At 52.2% G+C, this 22950-nt stretch overlaps 2 protein-coding genes and 1 long non-coding RNA gene across 4 annotated transcripts in view; all 3 read left to right on the top strand.

Moving 5' to 3' along the window:
• The window catches only part of ZNF143 (zinc finger protein 143), a 43147-nt gene extending 21103 nt beyond the window's left edge, over nt 1–22044 (top strand). Inside the window, exons 2-15 of one of the 2 annotated variants that reach the window (XM_073561635.1) lie at nt 9822–9937; nt 11071–11163; nt 11243–11320; nt 11497–11574; nt 11709–11905; nt 11983–12057; nt 12146–12265; nt 12341–12416; nt 13822–13947; nt 15773–15952; nt 16061–16288; nt 21180–21307; nt 21509–21655; nt 21835–22044. In XM_073561635.1, the coding sequence (XP_073417736.1) occupies nt 9829–9937; nt 11071–11163; nt 11243–11320; nt 11497–11574; nt 11709–11905; nt 11983–12057; nt 12146–12265; nt 12341–12416; nt 13822–13947; nt 15773–15952; nt 16061–16288; nt 21180–21307; nt 21509–21655; nt 21835–21918 (1719 nt within the window). In that variant the 5' untranslated portion in view covers nt 9822–9828 and the 3' untranslated portion in view covers nt 21919–22044. Of the gene's footprint in view, nt 1–9821; nt 9938–11070; nt 11164–11230; nt 11321–11496; nt 11575–11708; nt 11906–11982; nt 12058–12145; nt 12266–12340; nt 12417–13821; nt 13948–15772; nt 15953–16060; nt 16289–21179; nt 21308–21508; nt 21656–21834 lie in introns of both variants that reach the window. The other variant, XM_073561634.1, reaches the window with a different exon arrangement.
• Nucleotides 2265–9813, top strand: LOC141074104 (uncharacterized). Its single transcript, XM_073561638.1, has one exon. It carries the CDS (start codon nt 3148–3150, stop codon nt 4666–4668), a length of 1521 nt encoding a protein of 506 aa, XP_073417739.1. The 5' UTR covers nt 2265–3147; the 3' UTR covers nt 4669–9813.
• Nucleotides 16296–19137, top strand: LOC141074106 (uncharacterized). Its single transcript, XR_012227129.1, has 2 exons — nt 16296–16875; nt 16970–19137. It is a non-coding gene; the product is annotated as an uncharacterized lncRNA (long non-coding RNA).
• Nucleotides 22045–22950: the final 906 nt, after the last annotated feature.

The raw sequence follows: 22950 nt of genomic DNA, 5'->3' as shown, positions 1-22950 counted from the left end.
GGCATCCGTTTGGACCACAAACTCGCTGCGGAAGTCCGGAGTCACCAGTACGGGCTGAGAGCAAAGTGCCCGTTTTAGGCTATGGAAGGCTTCTTCAGCCGCTAAACTCCATTTAATCATGACGGAGTCTTTCCCTTTTGTAAGATCCGTCAGGGGGGTAGCGATGGCTGCAAAATTGGGTATGAACCGACGATAATAGCCGGCGATCCCCAGAAAGGCTTGCACCTGCTTCTTGTTGACAGGTTGCGGCCAGTCCTGAACCGCCTGAATATTATCGAGCTGGGGTTTAACAACACCCCTCCCAATTACATACCCCAAATACCGGGCTTCTTCTAGCCCGATGTGACATTTCTTGGGGTTCGCGGTTAGACCTGCCTCCCACAGGTCGTCAATCACAGCTTGTACTTTCTGGAGATGAGTCTCCCAGTCCAAGCTGTAAATGATAATGTCGTCCAAATAGGCCGAAGCGTACCGCCTATGTGGCCTCAGGACTCGATCCATCAGTCTCTGGAAGGTCACCAGTGCCCCGTGCAGTCCAAACGGCATATACACATACTGAAATAGACCTTCCGGCGTAGCAAATGCCGTCTTTTCTCTGGCAGCCTCTGCCAGAGGGATCTGCCAATACCCCTTTGTTAGGTCTAGGGTCGTAATATACCGGGCTTTTCCTAACCGATCTATTAACTCGTCGACCCGGGGCATGGGGTAGGCATCAAATTTTGAGACCGCATTCAGTTTCCTGAAGTCATTGCAGAACCGGATGGTGCCGTCCGGTTTAGGAATTAGCACAATCGGGCTGGACCAAGCACTGTGCGATTCCTCAATGACACCTAACTCTAACATTGCCTTCACTTCTCGGGAAACGGCTTCACGGCGCGCTTCCGGGATTCGGTAGGGCTTTACGTGAACTGTGACACCAGGTTCCGTTACGATGTCATGTTTCATTAGCGTAGTCTGCCCGGGTTTTTCTGAGAAAAACTTTTGGTTGTAAAGTAGAAACTGCCTGACCTCAGTCTTTTGCCGCTCCGAGAGAGTCTCTGCAACCCGTACCTCCGGTACAGTATGCGAGCAGACGGGACGGGCCAGCTCCGCTGACAAGGCAGACCGATCCTTCCAGGGCTTTATCAGATTTACATGATAAATCTGTTCAGGTTTCCGTTTACCTGCCTGGTATACTTTGTAGTTTACTTCACCAACTTTTTCCTTAATCTCAAAGGGGCCCTGCCACTTTGCCAGGAACTTACTGTCCACCGTGGGGACCAGGATCAACACCCTATCTCCGGGTGCAAATGTACGGATCTTGGCGCCCCTATCATAGATTCTTTTTTGGGCTCCTTGAGCCTGCATCATGTGTTCTTTGACGATAGGCATAACAGCCGCAATACGGTCCTGCATTTGTGTGACGTGATCTATCACTGTTTTAAACGGAGTGACCTGACCCTCCCAGGTTTCTTTTGCAACGTCTAACAGTCCGCGAGGACGTCGGGCGTACAATAACTCGAAAGGCGAGAATCCCGTGGAAGACTGGGGTACTTCCCTGATGGAAAAAAGCAAATACGGAAGTAAATAGTCCCAGTTCTTCCCATCCTTGTCTATCACCTTTCTCAGCATCTGCTTCAGAGTTTTATTGAACCGTTCGACCAACCCGTCTGTTTGAGGGTGATACACGGATGTGCGTAACGGGTCGATTTGTAACAATCGGCAGAGCTCCTTCATTACCCTGGACATAAAGGGGGTCCCCTGGTCAGTGAGTATCTGTTTTGGTATACCGACCCGACTAAACACATGCACCAGTTCCTTGGCAATCGTCTTGGTGGCCGTGTTACGCAAAGGGATGGCCTCCGGGTAACGAATGGCATAATCCAAGATGACCAGGATATGTTGGTGTCCACGTGCAGACCGTGGAAGGGGCCCAACTAAATCCATCCCAATCCTCTCAAACGGGACTTCAATAATAGGTAGGGGTACCAAAGGGCTACAGAATCGGGGCTTAGGTGCAGAGGCTTGGCAGTCAGGACAAGACTCACAATATACACGAATATCGTGATGCATGCCTGGCCAAACAAAACAGTGTAATATCCTTTCGGTGGTTTTCTGGACTCCCAGGTGACCTCCCATCACATGTCCGTGGGCCAGGTCCAGCACCTGCCGCCGGTAGGGTTTTGGCACGACTAATAGTTGCACCGTATCTTCCCCCTTTTTCTCTATCTGATAGAGTAAATCATTCTCCAGAACCATGTAAGGATATGCCAGCCTAGAGCCAGGTTCTACGGGTACCCCATTTATCACTTTTACATTTGTCCTAGCCTGAGAAAGGGTAGGATCCTTTATTTGCTCGCTTTGGAAGTCATCTTTCTGAACTTCCAAATCCGGCAAACGGGGAGGTGGACGGCTGTCGGCCTCCTCCTCTTCCCCGGTCTCCTCCGTATCACCCGCCATGACTGAAAACGGGAACTGCAGGTCATTTCCCGCAGACTCTTCCCCCGAGTCTTCCGGGGAGACATCTTCCAGGGGTTCGAGACCCCCACGCGCCCTGGGAGAAGAATCATGTACACTATTACCCGGGGGCATCAACTGATTCTCCCACAATTGCCAGAAGTGGGGAAAATCCCGGCCCAGGATAACATCATTCAATAACGCCGGGACGAGTCCCACTTTATGTTGCACAGACCCATAGGAAAGAAAGGTAGAAAGGTTTTTTTTTTTTTTTTTTGTCCCTTTCTCTGTTTGATGGCCTTGTCCAGCGTTAGTTATTTACCCTGCATAGTAATGCCTGCTCTGGCCTTGTGCTAATTGGTTAATTACTGATTGTGGCCTTTTGGTGGCTGAAGCTAGCAGACATTTCATTTCATATATATTTAGCTCTGGCTGGGATAGCACACGTGCGGGCTCATGCGTGCAACAGATATTAAGTGCAACAGGATAAAGTGCTTTGCAGTTAGACAATGCAGCTGGACAGGGCAGGAGACAGGTAAGGTGCATAAGCTTTTCATGCACGCATGCTTCTTGGTCAGTCGTACTACATTTGCATTGATCATATCAACCTTCTGCTTTTTTGTCTTCACCTCTGCTTTCTAACAACTCGCCTGCCCTTTTACACATTCTGTGCACTCTCTGCATATCCACCCCTCCCTTTTCCCCTCTCCCATGTATAACTCTGAGGCTCTATTGACATTTCTTACCCACACCAAACCATCCAAAACCACCATGCAGCGCTCAAAACGTTCATACAAATCATCCCACCACCTGCTTTTTCTGTTTTTTCTCCTTTTAATAGTTGCAGGTGACATCTCCCCCAACCCTGGGCCTCCCTCCACCAGCATACGTTTCTCTCCTCCAGCTGCATATAGCAACCCTGCTAATCTTATTAACATTCAGTGCATGCCTTCTCCTCTCACTTTCCAATGTGCTCTCTGGAATGCACGGTCTGTGTGTAACAAACTGACTTACATTCACGATCTTTTTCTCTCTAATTCCCTTAACCTTCTGGCTATTACAGAAACCTGGATCCACCATTCAGACACCACCGCTGCTGCCGCTCTCTCGTTTGGTGGGCTGAAATTTTCACATACCCCCAGACCTGAGAACAGACAGGGTGGAGGTGTTGGTTTGCTGCTTTCATCACAATGTGCTTTCCAGGTCATCCCCCCGGTTCCCTCACTTACATTTCTTTCCTTTGAAGTCCACGCCGTCAGACTCTTTAAGCCTTTCTCCTTACCAGTGGCGGTTGTTTATCGCCCTCCAGGCTCCTCCCGCCAGTTTCTAGACCACTTCACCACCTGGCTTACTCACTTTCTATCCTGTGACATCCCCACCCTCATCATGGGAGACTTTAACATCCCCATCAATGATCCGCTCTCCCAGTCTGCCTCTCATCTTCTTTCTCTAACTTCTTCATTCGGCCTCTCACAGTTTACTAATTCTCCTACACATGAGGACGGGAATACTCTGGACCTGGTTTTCTCCCGTCCCGGCTCGCTGCACGACTTTACTAATTCACCCCTCCCGCTCTCGGACCACAACCTTCTTTTCTTCTCTGTCAATAATTGTCTCCTCACCCGGGACACCCCCACTTACCACACTTATCGGAATACACGTACCATTAATACCCAACAGCTTAGGGACAATCTCCACACATCTTTAGCCCCCATCTCCACCCTCTCCTGTCCAGACTTAGCATTGTCACACTTCAATAATACACTGAAGAATGCCCTAGATGAAGCAGCACCTTCTATACGCAGAAAGACCCGACACAGACAACGGCAGCCCTGGCACACAACGCAAACACGCTTTCTTCAGCGCTGCTCGAGGTGTGCAGAGCGGCAGTGGAGAAAATCTCTCTTAGCAGAAGACTTCATCCACTATAAGTTCATGCTCAAAACCTATAACTCTGCCCTTCATCTGGCCAAACAATCCTACTTCACCACCCTCATCACCTCACTATCCAACAACCCAAGACGACTTTTTGAAACCTTAAACTCCCTCCTGAAACCTAAAGTACAGGCCCCCATCACCAACCTCAGCGGTGAGGATCTGGCCACTTATTTCCTAGAAAAAATCAACCACATCCATCAGGATATCTCAGCCCTATCTCCTCAGTGCCTGGATCCCCTTCCCTGCCGCACCTCAAGCTCACTAGACATCTTTGAGCCTGTTTCAGAAGAATAAGTTTCCAAGCTCCTCGCTTCTGCTCGGCCTACAACCTGCAGCAGTGACCCTATTCCTTCACAGCTCCTGCAGTCTCTCTCACCAGTGGTCACCACTCACCTGACTAAAATATTTAACCTCTCTCTTTCTTCAGGTATATTTCCCTCCTCATTTAAACATGCCATCATAACCCCTTTACTTAAAAAGCCATCCCTGGACCAGAACTGCACTGTTAACTACAGACCTGTCTCTAACCTTCCCTTCATCTCTAAACTCCTGGAACGCCTGGTCCACTCCCGTCTAATCCGCTATCTCTCGGATAACTCTCTTCTCGACCCCTTACAATCTGGTTTCCGCTCTTTACACTCTACTGAAACTGCCCTCACTAAAGTCTCTAATGATTTAATAACAGCTAAATCGAAAGGTCATTGCTCCCTGCTGATTCTACTGGATCTCTCTGCCACATTTGACACTGTGGATCACCAGCTCCTCCTCACTATGCTCCGCTCTATAGGCCTCAAGGACACCGTTCTCTCCTGGTTCTCCTCCTACCTCTCTGACCGCTCCTTCACTGTATCTTTTTCCGGCTCCTCTTCCTCTTCTCGTCCCCTTACTATCGGGGTCCCGCAGGGCTCAGTCCTAGGCCCCCTCCTCTTCTCTTTATACACTGCCCCTATTGGACAAACAATCAGCAGATTTGGGTTCCAGTATCATCTCTATGCTGATGACACCCAATTATACACTTCTGCCCCTGACATCACCCCTACCCTAATTCAAAATACCAAGGATTGTCTGTCTGCTGTCTCTAACATCATGTCCTCCCTCTATCTGAAACTAAATCTCTCTAAAACTGAACTTCTTGTGTTTCTCCCCTCTACTAACCTCACTCTACCTAACATCGAAATAACCCTGGAGGGTTCAACCATAACTCCCAAGCAGCATGCCCGCTGTCTTGGGGTCATATTCGACACTGAACTTTCCTTTACTCCGTACATCCGATCACTCAGTCGCTCTTGTCACCTGCATCTTAAAAACATCTCCAGAATCCGACCTTTTCTCACCTTTGAAACTGCTAAGACTCTTACTGTCGCTCTTATTCATTCTCGTCTGGACTACTGCAACTCTCTTCTGATCGGTCTCCCTCTTACCAAACTTTCTCCTCTCCAATCCATCTTGAATGCGGCAGCCAGGGTCATATTTCTGTCCAGCCGCTTCATCGATGCCTCCATCTTGTGCCAGTCATTACACTGGCTACCTATTCGCTACAGGGTCCAGTATAAACTCATCTCTCTCACCCACAAAGCTCTCCACTGTTCTGCACCGCCTTATATCTCCTCTCTCATCTCTGTCTATCGCCCTACACGTGCCCTCCGTTCTACAAATGACCTAAGACTAACATCCCCCGTAATCCGAACCTCGCACCTCCGTCTCCAAGACTTCTCTCGTGCTGCTCCAGCTCTCTGGAATGCACTTCCCCAGACGATCAGACTGATACCTAGCCCTGACCTATTCAAGCGCGCTTTGAAAACCCATCTCTTCAAACAAGCCTACCACATCAACTACTCAGCAAGCTAACTTTGCCCTGTTCCCTCCTTCCAAATATTATTCTGAATCTGCACCCTACTATTCATCTGTCTCCACACCCTTCATGCACATGATAACTGCACTTGATACTTGTCTATTGCACTTAAACACACGGGCTGATGACCGGATCATGCAGCTTTATATGAAAATCCCTATTATAATTGCCAGACCTGAATTAACAAGAATTTCTCACCTACTGTGTCCCCCCATTTCCTTGTAGATTGTAAGCTTGCGAGCAGGGACCTCACTCCTAATGTCACTGTTTGAATTGTCTTAACTTGTATTGAATTTATTGTCTGTACATGTCCCCGCTTAATTGTAAAGTGCTGCGGAATATGTTGGCGCTATATAATTAAAAAATTATTATTATTATTATTATTATAGGAAGTAGTAATGCATATGACCGTGGTGAGGTACGAACAGGTGTCTCCATGCACACACGTTACAGAAAATTTGTCTGACGGTCCAGTCGGGGCTGACACCAGACTGGCCTTCACCAGAGTCACCACACTTCCCGAGTCTAACAATGCCACCACATTTTTGCCATCAACAGTTAAATCACACAAGTGTTTTTCCACATCCTTTTGACCGGCATTCACACTCACTACCCGTGCAACCATAGACATGCGGTTTTTAGAGTCTGTGACGTCGCACTGCATGGGTTCAGTAGTGAGCGGACAGTTCGCAGCAATGTGTCCCATCTCTTGGTAGCGGAAACACCTAACGGGCCCCTTGCTTAGACCATAGTTCGTTACTCTCGGCCTCGCAGTGCGGGCAGTCCCGTTTTCCTCCCCCACTGTCTTAGGGATTTTTCCATCTCCCCTACTCCCTGGAACAGTCTTACCGGTTCCACGTGGAGATGATGAAGAACGAGGTGGGGTAGCGTCGTCTCGGAGTCCTTCCGCCACGGAGTAACGTTCAACCAGATCCACCAGTTGATCTGCCGTTGTAGGATTTCCATGGCTTACCCACTTCCTCAGGGCTGGCGGTAGAGCTCTCAGGTACTTGTCCATGACGACTCTCTGGATTATCTATGGCGCTGTCAACACCTCGGGTTGTAGCCACTTCTTCGTCACGTGGATCAGGTCGAACATCTGTGACCGCGGTGGTTTATCCGGCTGATAAGTCCATTGATGCACTCTCTGTGCACGGACAGCGGTCGTCACTCCCAGCCGGGCCAAGATCTCGGCTTTCAATTTGTCAAAGTCCTGCGCAGCTTCAGGTTCCAAGTCATAATACGCCTTTTGGGCCTCACCGGAAAGAAACGGGGCAATCAGGCCGGCCCATTGTGCCTTCGGCCATTTTTCTCGCACCACCGTCCGTTCAAACGTGGTCAGGTATGCCTCGACGTCATCTTCGGTCGTCATCTTCTGCCAGTACCGACTCACGTGAATCACTCTCGACTTGGCTTCCAGGTAAACCTCAGGAAGCTTGCCAGGCGCTGCGCCACCTGCTGGAGAAGCGAACGATCGGTAACTGTCATGTCCACCAACTCCATCAGCTGGGCCATCATCACCCGATTAGCTTCTTGCTGGACGGCGGTGGACTGTACCAGCGCTTTCACCACGTCCTCCATGCTCATGCTTGCAACGTGATGCCCGCGTTCTCCACCACAATGTGATAAAACACTCCGGTATCGCCTTTGCTGGGGTCAAAGGTCACGTGCATTCAGCATGAAACTCAGGCGCAGAGCTGGGATTCGGGTGTAACTGACCCTGGGTCAGGTTTATTAACGGTGAAAGCAATGCAAAAGGAAATAAAACATAAAACAAATCCTTGCCTGTCCGGCACTAACTAAACAATGGACAACCTAACTACCAACTGGCGGGCTTCTCCCGTCCAGCCAAACCACAGTTGCAGTGGGCACTGCTTCCACTCACGTGTGTCTCTCACACAGACAGGCTCTCTGTGTTCCCAGGCTGAGACACTCACACAACCACCTGGCATCCTTTTATATCCACCTCCCATTATTCATTAGTCACCAGGTGAGATACTGACCAGACTAGGGCACATAGGAAAGGAACCTGGGCGAGATATACCTGCCCTCATCCACTATTCCCACATGATTCTCACACAACCCAAAACATCCAAATGACCCTGATCAATAGTTTACATACCCTGGTGATTTTGGCCTGATAACATGCACAGAAGTTGACACAAATGGCTTTGACTGTCTACTAAAGGTAACATCCTCACCTGTGACCTGTTTGCTTGTAATCAGTGTGTGCACATAAAAGCTGAGTGAGTTTCTGGGATCCAGACAGACTCTAGCATCTTTCATCCAGCCACTGACATTTCTGTATTGTGAGTCCACATGCCATGATTACCTGGTAAGACACTCAAAGTATTGCATACGGGCTCTCCCTAAGCCAGCTCTGAATATATCGGAAGTGTCTGCTGGGATATAGGGACCAATTTGCCTTCTTGAATAATTAAGCAATTAGCACAAGACCACAGCAGACATTACTATACACCAAAGCTCGCACTGGGCAAAAGACGACCAGAAAACATCAAGTGAAAGAGAAAACTGTGACCATTTAGAAGAAACGAAGGAGCAATTAGTAAATGGCAAATGTGAAATCAAGAGAGATGTTCACACTTGACAGATGTAACGCTGCAGATACCTTCTGGAACGTTTCTAAGGGGCACTTAAAAGTTGCACCAGAGAAGATGCGGTCAGGAACCGAGTTCAGAGATGTCTTGGTCCAGATTTATACACATATAATGGCTCATAAGATTCCAGGTGAGACCAGAGGGGGGCCCGCAGGGAGGAAGAGAAGAAGACTCTTCTATGTTGAAACTTGAACGAGGCCCCAGCGTCCGGCCGTGAGATGTTTATTGCTTCCTTTAGGAAATGGAGGTATGAAAGATTCTCCTAGGATGTTACCCGGAGGGCAGGCTGGCGTATATGGCTGACACTGCTGTGTACAGGGTCTCTACAGCTCGTGAAGTCCCATGTAAAAAAAAAAAAAAAAGCTTGATCTTGATTGGTGCATTGTGAAAAGCTCTCATTCACAAAGGCCGGTGTTTCATGCTTCGGTATCAAAGGTAACAACGATTCATAAATTTTGGCCGTCCTAAAGTCAGGAAATCTGCGCCATTGTCTGGCTTTGTGAATGATAACTCTGTCTGTGGGTGAGACGTGGAGTAGCTCCACCGACGGGCGACAGTCACTTCCATCTCAGTATCGTGCAGTCCGTGTCCACCACGGTGGCAGAGTCTCACCTGACTTTAATTTCATAAAGTAAAAAAAATCTGTGCAGGAACATGGAAGGCATCCAGCAGATGGGTACGTGAGGACTCGCCGCAATGTCCGTCCCCTCCTCGCCGGCAGGGGACACCTGCGATGAGTCTGTGGTGACGCTCTGGTTATCCTGTGCAATCACTGCAGATTTCTCAGCGTCCGATCAGATTTTTCACGCTGATACATTGTAACAATCCTGAGTAAACAGCGCCCCCTCAGGATGGCGTGAGCAGTGCGTTTCTAGTCACTGACAGACATGGTGAAAGTGTTGTAGAATCCTAACACGTCACATTGTAGATTATTGAGGCCGGACAGCAGTAATCACCGGCTCTTACTGTCTCCGCAGGTGAACCATGCTGCTAGCCCAGATCAACCGCGACGCGCAGGGGATGGCGGAGTTCACCGGAGGAGGCAGCGACGGCCACGTCACTCTGTGTCTGACCGAGGCCGTGACCGGTGACGGTAATTTCACTTTCATTCATCAACCCTTTAATTGCAGGTGATCAGCTGGAGAAAAGAGGGGGCGAAAGAGAGAAAGACCAGACGGATCATCGGAATTCACCCGTAGTCTGTCCTCAGAAAAATGTCTGTGCCAGGTGTAAGCTGTGTAGGGGGAGGCTCCTGCTGCAGCCAGACACAGTGAGGAGGAGGTCTGGTGATGCCACTGCGTCCCATGCTTTCAGTCACATGACTGCCAGGACCCCCGGTGGCGGGGTCGGAGTTGTCAGGAAGATTTTGTTTTTTTTTATTTTTTCATGTTCCCTTTCAGGTAGACAATTTAAAAATAAATTGTGGAAACCTCTTTGGAAATAGAAACCTACTGTGTCCCAGGAGCTCAGCACCGATCCCTCCTCAGGCCCCCGTGTCTGGCTGCAGCAGGAGCCTCTCCCCTTTCCAGCTTATGAATCCTGCAGACGGATTAAACCTTGGGGCGAGATTATCTCCTGTTACTGTAGCGTTCATTTCTTGGCTTAGTATAGAAGTGACTGCCTGTGCCCAGTGCGGGTCCCGGGTGGGCATGGGTTTATGGGCAGCCCCCAAGGGGCAGCTGAGAAAGCTCCATGCCTGCATGATGTATTTAGGATCAGTGACTACAATAGGATCCCCCCTTCTAATACATTTAGGGGCTTAAGTTTCTAAGACCCCATGGTAAGACCTCGACCCTGGAACACGTGACAGCCGCTCTCATGTTCTCTACTTCCGATGACGTCACACACATAGATCCTTCCGGTGATGTCATATCCCTGGGGGGCTTACAGGGGCTTCACTTCTGCATTCAGGTGAGCGGTGCCACCGATGGTGCCACCCCACATACTGGATAAGACACCTGCACTATCTGCCGATGAGCCGGACACAGGCACGATACCTGCCACGTCTCTGCCGTCACATGGAGCCATAACATCAGCACCGCTCGGTCCAATGCGGAAGTGTGAATAGGTGCCGAGGCAGATGGCCGAGTGTGGACATGTCGGGGGGCATGTAATCGTACCCCGAAGTCTGCACGGGGTCTGTCCAGGATCTGTCCGGTTGGGGAGACGATGGGAGTGATGATGGAAGTGAAGGGTGTAATGAGTTATCTGGTCCTGCCTTTTCAGATGGTGAGAGCATGGACACCATGGAGGGTGTGAGCCTACAAGCGGTGACTCTGTCCGACGGCTCCACGGCATATATACAGCACAATGCGAAAGGTATGAGAACGTCTGCCCTGCACACTGACACCGCTCTGCTGAGCATGCGATCACTAATGATCTCCAGTCTCCTCTACAGATGGAAAACTCATGGAAGGACAAGTGATTCAGCTGGAGGACGGCTCCGCAGCCTACGTCCAACATGTCCCAAAAAGTGGTGAGTGCGACACACCAAGACCATAAGGCTGGGCCTGCAGCGCCCTGATCATCGCGACATCTACTTGTCATTGGGGTCGTGGTGTCGCAAATCCCACCTTGGTGGTCACACTGATGTTACCTGCACAGAGTTCTCTGTAAGATACGCGCGACTCATGTGCAATCTGCTCCCTACAGACTCTCTGCGCCTGGAGGACGGACAGGCGGTGCAGCTGGAGGACGGGACCACCGCCTACATCCACCACTCCACCAAAGGTAGGCACTGGGCGCTGCACTATGTGTGCATGGCATTAACCCTTCCACGCACTCTATACCGTGTACACCATAGTGTTGGCAGCAGACCCCCTAACAAACCACATCACTTACCCCAGACAATCTCTCTCTTCTAGATTCCTATGACCAGAGCTCGGTGCAGGCGGTGCAGCTAGAAGATGGCACCACAGCATACATCCACCATGCTGTGCAGGTCCCGCAGCCGGACACCATCCTCGCTATCCAGGCTGACGGCACGGTGGCCGGACTGCACGCGGCCGAAGCCACCATCGACCCGGACACCATCACCGCTCTGGAGCAGTATGCGGCCAAGGTAATAAAACGATAATGTGAAACTGATATCATTTCCGACAAATCCGTGGGGTGATGCCCGTGTTTTCTCTGCTTCAGGTTTCTATCGAAGGAAGTGATAATGTGAGCAGCGGCGCGCTAATCGCCGAGACCGAGCAGGAGAAGAAGATGCAGGTCAGTGCCGCAGGCAGACCACCCAGGAGAGGCTGGAGTCCACTCCTTGGTGTCCTCTTAATGCCGCCATTGTTATTCTCATCTGCAGATTGTTTTACAAGGACACGGGCCCCGGGTGACTGCGAAACCCCCACAGACCAACGAGAAAGCGTTTCGCTGTGACTATGAGGGATGTGGAAAGCTCTACACCACAGCGCACCACCTCAAGGTATGGGGGGCGCTGTCTACTCTCCAGAGGGATATGTGTGTCTAACACGATGTAATGCTGATCCCTATCCGATAGGTGCATGAACGATCACACACCGGGGACCGGCCGTACCAGTGCGAACATGGCGGCTGCGGGAAAGCGTTTGCAACAGGTGCAGTATTCTGTATTGAGTTTGTGTGTGTCCAGAGCAGTGACACGGGGACTAGAGCTGGAGGGCATAGATAATGGTGAAGAATGGAAATTTCTTCTGTTATCCATCATTTATACTCCAGTCACATCCAAAGCCGCATTCACGTGGCTAACAAAAGTCTTTCCTAACCGAAAACGTGACTGCTCAGATCATCGAGCAGTCATATGTACTTAGAAGGGAGAATGGAGGTAACTGCAGCTAGATCCCTCCATACCCCCTCCGTCCTCCTCTGGACCCCTCTGTCTGCCTCCTCCAGGCTCCTCTGTCCTCCTTCCTCCAGACTCCTCTGTCCTCCTTCCTCCAGACTCCTCTGTCCTCCTTCCTCCAGACCCCTCTGTCCTCCTTCCTCCAGACCCCTCTGTCCTCCTTCCTCCAGACCCCTCTGTCCTCCTTCCTCCAGACCCCTCTGTCCTCCTTCCTCCAGACCCCTCTGTCCTCCTTCCTCCAGACCCCTCTGTCCTCCCTCCTCCAGACTCCTCTGTCCTCCCTCCTCCAGACCCCTCTGTCCTCCTTCCTCTAGACCCCTCTGTCCTCCTTCCTCCAGACCCCTCTGTCCTCCTTCCTCCAGACCCCTCTGTCCTCCTTCCTCCAGACCCCTCTGTCCTCCTTCCTCCAGACCCCTCTGTCCTCCTCCCTCTTGACCCCTCTGTCGTCGTCCTCCCTCCCCCCAGACTCCTCTGTCGTCGTCCTCCCCCCCAGACTCCTCTGTCCTCCCTCTCCCTCCCCCCCGACTCCTCTGTCGTCCTCCTCCCTCCCCCCCAGACTCCTCTGTCCTCCTTCTCCCTCCCCCCCCACACTCCTCTGTCCTCCTTCTCCCTCCCCCCCAGACTCCTCTGTCCTCCTTCTCCCTCCCCCCCAGACTCCTCTGTCCTCCTTCTCCCCCCCCCAGACTCCTCTGTCCTCCTTCTCCCTCCCCCCCAGACTCCTCTGTCCTCCTTCTCCCTCCCCCCCAGACTCCTCTGTCCTCCTTCTCCCTCCCCCCCAGACTCCTGTCCTCCTTCTCCCTCCCCCCCAGACTCCTCTGTCCTCCTCCTCCCTCCCCCCCAGACTCCTCTGTCCTCCTCCTCCCTCCCAGACCGCTCTGTCCTCCTTCTCCCTCCCCCCCAGACTCCTCTGTCCTCCTTCTCCCTCACCCCCAGACTCCTCTGTCCTCCTTCTCCCTCCCCCCCAGACTCCTCTGTCCTCCTCCTCCCTCCCAGACCGCTCTGTCCTCCTTCTCCCTCCCCCCAGACTCCTCTGTCCTCCTCCTCCTTCAGACTTGTACACAACTGAGCAGCAGTGTGCTCGCTGCTCTGGATGTCCCAGGAGAGGGGAGCAGTGTTTCTTTGTGAAGTTCAGGATGGTGACATCTGATTTATTTCTGCAGGTTACGGGTTAAAAAGCCACGTCCGGACACACACTGGGGAGAAACCGTACAGGTGCACGGAAGAAAACTGCACCAAGTCATTCAAAACGTCAGGAGACCTACAGAAACACATCCGAACCCACACAGGTGAGACCCCCCTCCCACATCACAGGTGAGAAACTCCCCACCCCCAACAACACAGGTGAAACCCCCCCCCCCTTCCCACATCCAGGTGAGACACCCCCCCCCTTCCCACGTCACAGGTGAGACACCCCCCCTTCCCAAATCATAGGTGAGAGATTCCACCCCCACATTGCAGTTGAGAGACTCCCCATATCGCAGGTGAGACCCCCCTTCCCACATCACAGGTGAGGAAACCCCACAGACACAAATCCCATGTGAGAGACCTCCACCCACATCACAGGTGAGACCCCGCCCTTCCCACGTCACAGGTGAAACCCCCCTTTCCAACATCGCAGGTGAGACCCCGCCCTTCCCACGTCACAGGTAAGACACACCCCCCCTTCCCACATCACAGGTGAGAGACCCCCCCCCCCTGCAGGCGTTCCCTGGGTGCAGGGGTCACTTGATGGACAGATGTAGCCACAGCCCTACACGCTGGAGTGTTTATGGAAACAGGAATGTTTCCTTTCAGTGACGGCAAGCAGGGAGAGCAAGGTCGGGGGGGGAGCAGGGTTGGTGGAGCAGGGTCGGGGGGAGCACAGTAGGGGGAGCAGGGTCGGGGGGAGCAGGGTCCGTGGAGCAGGGTCGGGGGGAGCACAGTAGGGGGAGCAGGGTCGGGAGAGCAAGGTCGGGGGGAAGCAGGGTTGGTGGAGCAGGGTCCGTGGAGCAGGGTCGGGGGGGAGCACAGTAGGTGGAGCAGGGTCGGGGGTACAGGGTCGTTGGAGCAGGATCGGGAGGGGGAGCAGGGTCCGTGGAGCAGGGTCAGTGGTGCAGGGTCTGTGGAGCAGGGTCGGGGGACGGGGGGATTCAGGGTTGGGGGGAGCAGGGTCGGGGACACAGGGTCGTTGGAGCAGGGTTGGTGGTGCAGGGTCTGTAGAGCAGGGTTGGTGGAGCAGGGTTGGGGGTACAGGGTCGTTGGAGCAGGGTCGGTGGAGCAGGGTTGGGGGGAGCAGGGTCGGGAGAGGGGGGGGGGATGCAGGGTTGGGGGGAGCAGGGTCGGTGGTGCAGGGTCTGTGGAGCAGAGTTGGGGGGGGCAAGGTCAGAGGGGAAAGCAGGGTCGGGGGAGCAGTCACACACAGTAATAGTCTGCAGAACAGGAAACTTCTATCCGCTCCAGACCTGGCTTGAATGACAACTATTGGGGTCCTGCAGCTGCCTAGTGGGTAGTAAAGGGTTAATTTCTGGGACTTGTGGTGGACGTTTCCAGTTATGTAATTTCTGCCGTTATTTTTATTTGAATGTGCTGTGATTGGCGGCTGACGCGTCCGTCAGGAGTATTAATAGTTATTGTGGGCGTTTCCTGTCTCCACGGCGACGTCTGGTTACATAATGTTCCCCACAGTTTGGCAGGGTGTGAGGTCTGAGTGTACGGGGTGGGGGCTGGGAGGGAACGTGGTGTTCTCTGCCTGGAGCCGCCAGGCCGGAGCGGAACACGGCGTCCTCGTGTGCATACATTGAAAAATGCCGCCAATCATGGATCTAAATATGGAGAGTCCGGAAAATCTGAGGTCAGAGACTCCGAATTATCAGATTTACACAGCAGTGATCTCATAGACTTAAAAGGGTTAAACCAAAGCGACCATTCCTGGTTAACCCCTCGTGTACCGGCCGGAGTTAGCAGCTCTGATGTGTTTGAGGGGTCGTGTGGCCAGCAGGGGGCAGCAGTTACCTAGCTGTAATCCGTCATCTGATAATCCGGCATGTTTGCAGAAATGATGACATTGTCCCAGATTTGTGGTTTTTTTTTTTTTTTTTGCTTCTCCATAAATCTCTCGCTCTTCGTCTGCAGGAGAGCGGCCGTTCAAGTGTCCGTTCGAGGGCTGCGGGAGGTCGTTCACCACGTCGAACATCCGGAAAGTTCACATCCGCACGCACACGGGAGAGCGGCCATATTACTGCTCGGAGGCCGGCTGCGGCAGAGCGTTCGCCAGCGCCACGAATTACAAGAACCACGTGCGAATCCACACAGGTACCACGGCCTGCGGGCAGGAGGGTCCGCCGCTGCAAGGCGCCACATAACCGCAGCCCCTGCTGATAGAGGAGGTGTCCCCTCACCGCTCTTCTGTCTCTGCCCTAGGGGAGAAGCCGTACGTGTGCACGGTGCCGGGCTGCGACAAGCGTTTCACCGAGTATTCCAGCCTGTACAAACACCACGTGGTCCACACGCACTCCAAGCCGTACAACTGCAACCACTGCGGCAAAACCTACAAGCAGATCTCCACGCTCGCCATGCACAAGAAGACGGCGCACAACGACACGGAGCCCATCGAGGAGGACCAGGAAGGCTTCTACGTCCCGCAGCCACGTATGTGCCCCCAGTGCTTGGGGACCCCTGAGTGTTTATCTCCACTGCAGGGATGTTATTACATGGCGGCCCATTATGCCGCCATCATCAACATCTCAGGGAATAGAGACTGTGCCCTCTGACCCACGACCCCGGTGCCTCTCCTGATGGGTGGGCTCGGCGTGACGTGACCTTTGTGGCATGACACATGTCACACGGGCCCAGTAATCCGAGGAGGTTAGGAGGGCTCTTGCCCATCAGCCATGAACTAAAGATGCGTCCAACCCGACAAGGGTCCTGGAGTGTCAACCTGACAAATTGTGACAAATCAGCGAGGAGACATCAGTGCTGCTGCCATGTTCAGCTCTCCGAGGGTTAGACTGCCACTCACAGAGGGCTAGAGACTGCCACTCACAGAGGGCTAGAGACTGCCACTCACAGAGGGCTAGAGACTGCCACTCACAGAGGGCTAGAGACTGCCACTCACAGAGGGTTAGACTGCCACTCACAGAGGGCTAGAGACTGCCACTCACAGAGGGCTAGAGACTGCCACTCACAGAAGGTTAGACTGCCACTCACAGGGGGCTAGAGACTGCCACTCACAGAAGGTTAGAGACTGCCACTCACAGAAGGTTAGACTGCCACTCACAGGGGGCTAGAGACTGCCACTCACAAGGGGCTAGAGACTGCCACTCACAGAAGGTTAGACTGCCACTCACAGGGGGCTAGAGACTGCCACTCACAGAAGGTTAGACTGCCACTCACAGAGGGCTAGAGACTGCCACTCACGGGGCTAGAGACTGCCACTAACAGGGGGCTAGAGACTGCCACTCACAGAGGGCTAGAGACTGCCACTCACAGAGGGCTAGAGACTGCCACTCACAGAGGGTTAGACTGCCACTCACAGAGGGCTAGAGACTGCCACTCACAGAGGGTTAGACTGCCACTCACAGAGGGCTAGAGACTGCCACTCACAGAGGATTAGACTGCTTCTCGCAGAGGGCTAGAGACTGCTCGCACTCCATATTCTCTGATAACCGTTATCCGTGCTGCCATGTCTGCGGCACGGCCCCTCGGGTGCTCGTCGCTGGCACAGCTGGCGGTTGCTTTGTCATTGATACCGGTGTCACCGCAGAGCGTCCGTTTCTGGAGCACAATGCTCTCGCGCACACACAGCCGATCTGTTTGCCCAGGACACCTGGCGAGCTCACTGGTTTGGGCAGGTGCCAGGACACAGCGCTGCACCTTCACAAAGGAGCTGCTAACGAGCGTGGAGGGGCCCGGGAAGCGTCCGTTGGGTCGACGGCCCTCCTGGCAGAGCATCAGCCCTGGTGGGGGGGGCGTACATTCCTACCTGTGAGAACCGCTGATCTGGAACAGCTGCTGCCCGCATAGTCTGTGATTCCGCTGCTTCCATTGTTTGTGCGCTGACAGCCAGAACTTATACCGGCTGTAATAGATGGATGTGACCGCGGCAGAGACCTGAGACTGCATCGGGATAATGTCCTGATGGCGCAGTACGAACCCGCGCGCTCTCCAGGCCTCGGCTCTGCGCTACATTTCAGTATCTCTGCTTACTGTCAGGAGGAATCCAGTCTGGATACATTTCACTTGCTCTCATGCATTGTAGCAAACATGATTACCTACATTAGATACATTGTAACAAATCCTCTGCGCTTGGATGAATTATGCCTGAATGAGTTCTGTGCTTCTAAATTAAAATAGGAATGTTTCACTTATAGAAGAGCAGCATTAAATTGTGAAAACCGCTCCGGTAGAGACAGATGGTGAATACGAAACGCCGCCGACCATGATGACCAATTACCACACAATATTGTGTCCCAACTGTGCAGCCACTGGCGGCTGCGGATCATCAGTGCCACCATTAGGGTCCCTCTACTGCCTGAAGCACCAGGGATTGCTTACATGTAGTTAATCTGATGCCCAGCAGAGGGAGCGCGTGTTCCCATCCTGAAACTGCTGCTGTATACTGTATACCTGGGATAGAGCTGCCCCCGGTGTATACTGTATACCTGGGATAGAGCTGCCCCCGGTGTATACTGTATACCTGGGATAGAGCTGCCCCCGGTGTATACTGTATACCTGGGATAGAGCTGCCCCCGGTGTATACTGTATACCTGGGATAGAGCAGCCCCCGGTGTATACTGTGTACCTGGGATAGAGCAGCCCCCGGTGTATACTGTGTACCTGGGATAGAGCAGCCCCCGGTGTATACTGTGTACCTGGGATAGAGCAGCCCCCGGTGTATACTGTGTACCTGGGATAGAGCTGCCCCCGGTGTATACTGTGTACCTGGGATAGAGCAGCCCCCGGTGTATACTGTGTACCTGGGATAGAGCAGCCCCCGGTGTATACTGTATTCCTGGGATAGAGCAGCCCCCGGTGTATACTGTGTACCTGGGATAGAGCAGCCCCCGGTGTATACTGTATACCTGGGATAGAGCAGCCCCCGGTGTATACTGTATACCTGGGATAGAGCTGCCCCCGGTGTATACTGTGTACCTGGGATAGAGCTGCCCCCGGTGTATACTGTGTACCTGGGATAGAGCAGCCCCCGGTGTATACTGTATACCTGGGATAGAGCAGCCCCCGGTGTATACTGTATACCTGGGATAGAGCAGCCCCCGGTGTATACTGTATACCTGGGATAGAGCAGCCCACAGGTGTATACTGTATACCTGGGATAGAGCAGCCCCCGGTGTATACTGTGTACCTGGGATAGAGCTGCCCCCGGTGTATACTGTGTACCTGGGATAGAGCAGCCCACAGGTGTATACTGTATACCTGGGATAGAGCAGCCCTCTGAGCTCTCCTCTAGTTTACGCCTCGCTCTCCAGATTGTCCTTCCTTGGTGTTTGCAGACTGAGTGATTTGTGTGACCTCACTGTGTACACACATCCTCCATTGTCTCCCTGCCAGAGCTGTGGCTTCTTCTGAGTGGCCGGATACTGTGTTTTATTACAGGCGACAGGTTAATCTTTAACGCGCTGCTGATTTGTTGTCTGTGATTTTGGAGCGGATTCTTCTATAGAATAAACTGTGACCTGAATTCACACAGAACAGTCCGGTGACGCGATGGACGTTCTATTACAGGCCACATAACAAGGTCCAACCATTGCTTCATCCTCATAAAGTGCGAATCATGGTGGGGCAGGTGGTGCGCTGAGCTCAGAGCCCCCCACCAGCAGAATAGTGAGTGCAGCTCTGGGGTATAATACAGGATGTAACTCAGGATCAGTAATGTAATGTATGTACACAGTGACTGCACCAGCAGAATAGTGAGTGCAGCTCTGGAGTATAATACCGGATGTAACTCAGGATCAGTAATGTAATGTATGTACACAGTGACTGCACCAGCAGAATAGTGAGTGCAGCTCTGGGGTATAATACAGGATGTAACTCAGGATCAGTAATGTAATGTATGTACACAGTGACTGCACCAGCAGAATAGTGAGCGCAGCTCTGGAGTATAATACCGGATGTAACTCAGGATCAGTAATGTAATGTATGTACACAGTGACTGCACCAGCAGAATAGTGAGTGCAGCTCTGGAGGATGAGGCTGTGTGCACACGCTGCGGAAAAGGTGCGGATTCCTCCGCGCGGATTTTGTACAATCCGCAGGTGAAACCGCAGGTCAAAAGACCTGCGGTTTTACCTGCGGATTGCTCTGCGGTTTTGCCCTGCGGTTTTTCATCTCCTCAATGGAGGAGATGGCAAACCGCAGGAGAATCCGCAGAAAGAATTGACATGTCAATTCTTTCTGCGGATTGAAAACCGCAGATAATCCGCGCGGAAAATTCCGCACCGTCTGCACTGCGGTTTTTGATTCCCATAGGGAATCATTGTACTGTACACCGCAGCAAAAACTGCTGCGGGTCCGCAGCGGCCAAAACCGCTGCGGAACCGCAGCAAAATCCGCAGCGTGTGCACACACCCTAATACAGGATGTAACTCAGGATCAGTAATGTATGTACACAGTGACTGCACCAGCAGAATAGTGAGTGCAGCTCTGGAGTATAATACCGGATGTAACTCAGGATCAGTAATGTAATGTATGTACACAGTGACTGCACCAGCAGAATAGTGAGTGCAGCTCTGGGGTATAATACAGGATGTAACTCAGGATCAGTAATGTAATGTATGTACACAGTGACTGCACCAGCAGAATAGTGAGCGCAGCTCTGGAGTATAATACCGGATGTAACTCAGGATCAGTAATGTAATGTATGTACACAGTGACTGCACCAGCAGAATAGTGAGTGCAGCTCTGGAGGATGAGGCTGTGTGCACACGCTGCGGAAAAGGTGCGGATTCCTCCGCGCGGATTTTGTACAATCCGCAGGTGAAACCGCAGGTCAAAAGACCTGCGGTTTTACCTGCGGATTGCTCTGCGGTTTTGCCCTGCGGTTTTTCATCTCCTCAATGGAGGAGATGGCAAACCGCAGGAGAATCCGCAGAAAGAATTGACATGTCAATTCTTTCTGCGGATTGAAAACCGCAGATAATCCGCGCGGAAAATTCCGCACCGTCTGCACTGCGGTTTTTGATTCCCATAGGGAATCATTGTACTGTACACCGCAGCAAAAACTGCTGCGGGTCCGCAGCGGCCAAAACCGCTGCGGAACCGCAGCAAAATCCGCAGCGTGTGCACACACCCTAATACAGGATGTAACTCAGGATCAGTAATGTATGTACACAGTGACTGCACCAGCAGAATAGTGAGTGCAGCTCTGGAGTATAATACAGGAGGTAACTCAGGATCAGTAATGTAATGTATGTACACACTGACTGCACCATGTAATGTAGTCACTGACCATTGTCAGTAGTGGACTGACACCTTGGAAACTCTTTTCCGCAGTTGATGATCCCTCTCTGTCCTTCCCTTATAGCTGAAGATCTCTTGAAGAGCTCGCAGATCACATACGTCACTGGGATGGGAGGAGAGGACGGTATACCCACAGCCGTGACGCAGTCAGGGCAGCAGTTGGCTCTTATAGCGCAGGACGGCACCCAACACGTAAGTGATGAGCAATAATCAGTGATTGGGGGGGATCGGTGACATGAAGTCCCAGATCATAAACGTGATGCAAATGACATATGCACAATCCGGCAAGCTCTGTATTTCCAGCCCGTTCTCAGCTTCACTTCTTGTTGTTAGTGATGCCGCAGTCCCCCCTGGTGCATTTCTTCATCGTCTCCTTTCTTTCTCTCCTCGCAGGTGGCTATAGTGGCGCAGGACCTGTCTGCTTTCCATGCGGCCTCCACGGAAATGGTACAGCAGCAACACGGCCACCATCTGGTCACCACTGAGAGCCGGCCGGTCACATTACTGGCCACATCTAATGGGACGCAGATTGCCGTGACGGTATGAGGCCGATTGATTTTTTTTTATTGCTGGGCTATTTAACTCGGTGGACCCCTTCTATGTGGCGTATGCGGACCACCTGTCCACTCATTGTCTATGGGACTGCTGGGGGTCTCGGGGCGGGGGGGTCCCCTTACCTCCTGTGGACGGACCATACATTGCTTGTTTTCTCCCATCAGCTCGGCGAGCAGCAATCCTTGGAAGAAGCCATCAGGATAGCCTCGCGGATACAGCAGGGGGAGTCTCCCGGGATGGACGACTAGCGCACCGCAGTGGCCATCTTGGACTCTTCCCATCCTCCATCTGGTCGGGATGTAGAAACCTTATTCCAGGACATGTAGGACATTGAACACTTTCCGGGGCCGAGATTAAATTCATGTTACATTTCAGTTGCGTGTCCCCGGTGTCTCGCTGTCGGAGCTCACTTCTGCGCTCCGGACGCTTTGTACTTTTTGTATATAGAGATTGTTAATGCCGAGATTGTTGAGACTATTTTATCTGTTCCGCACGTCACGGACATAATCCTCCCCTGCACGCCGCCGCCATTGTGGGCATAGATGGAGAAACTCCGGGAAACCGCACATGAAACCATTTATCCACTTTGAAGCCATAGACGTGAGATCTTTCTCTGTTACCGCTCGGGTGATGCCATTTTCATCTATCACCTGACCGCTGCAGCCAATCCATGACATCAGCGGTGGCACCTGCATGTGTCATGTGAATGATGCAAGTGACATCGTCACTATAGGACGGGGCAACTTAATGGCGATTAATGAATATTTTTTTATTTTTTAGCACTTTTCCCTTCTTAGGTTCCTTTCTTATAATTGCAGACCTTCCATAGAGATGCTGGCTACACAGAGCAACTTTGCAATGTGCCTCTTATTACAAATACTCTGTTCTCAAGGACGGAGGCACGTATAAGTGTACGGCGCGTTGTCTAGGTTCCCGACCACCGCTGTTTTGTTAGGCAAGGAACACAGCACCACAAATCCTTTACTTTTCAGCCAGCGAGCGCTGCTCTGGAGCTGGTGGATCAGGTCTATGCTGCAGTGGTAAAGCCGCCTCATTGAGTGACATCGGAGATGGCACAGGTCGGGCCATGCTGCTGCCAATCATCATGAGCGCACCGCCCCGGGGGAGGCAGCAGAGCAGAAAGTGGACAGATAAATATCTCACGTCTGGGCTGTGCATTTATGACACTTTATAAATCAGATTGAGAATCTGACATATCAGATGAGTCGTTGTGACGTTTCCGTGTGCCCCTAGGGGGCGCTCCGCCGAGGATCTCTGAA

This window comes from Dendrobates tinctorius, unplaced genomic scaffold (genome assembly GCF_039654945.1).
Source record: "Dendrobates tinctorius isolate UK_male_01 unplaced genomic scaffold, ASM3965494v1 ptg000323l, whole genome shotgun sequence".
Lineage (NCBI taxonomy): Eukaryota > Metazoa > Chordata > Amphibia > Anura > Dendrobatidae > Dendrobates > Dendrobates tinctorius.
Note: the sequence above shows the minus strand (reverse complement) of the source record. Positions and strands in the feature narration are given on the sequence as shown.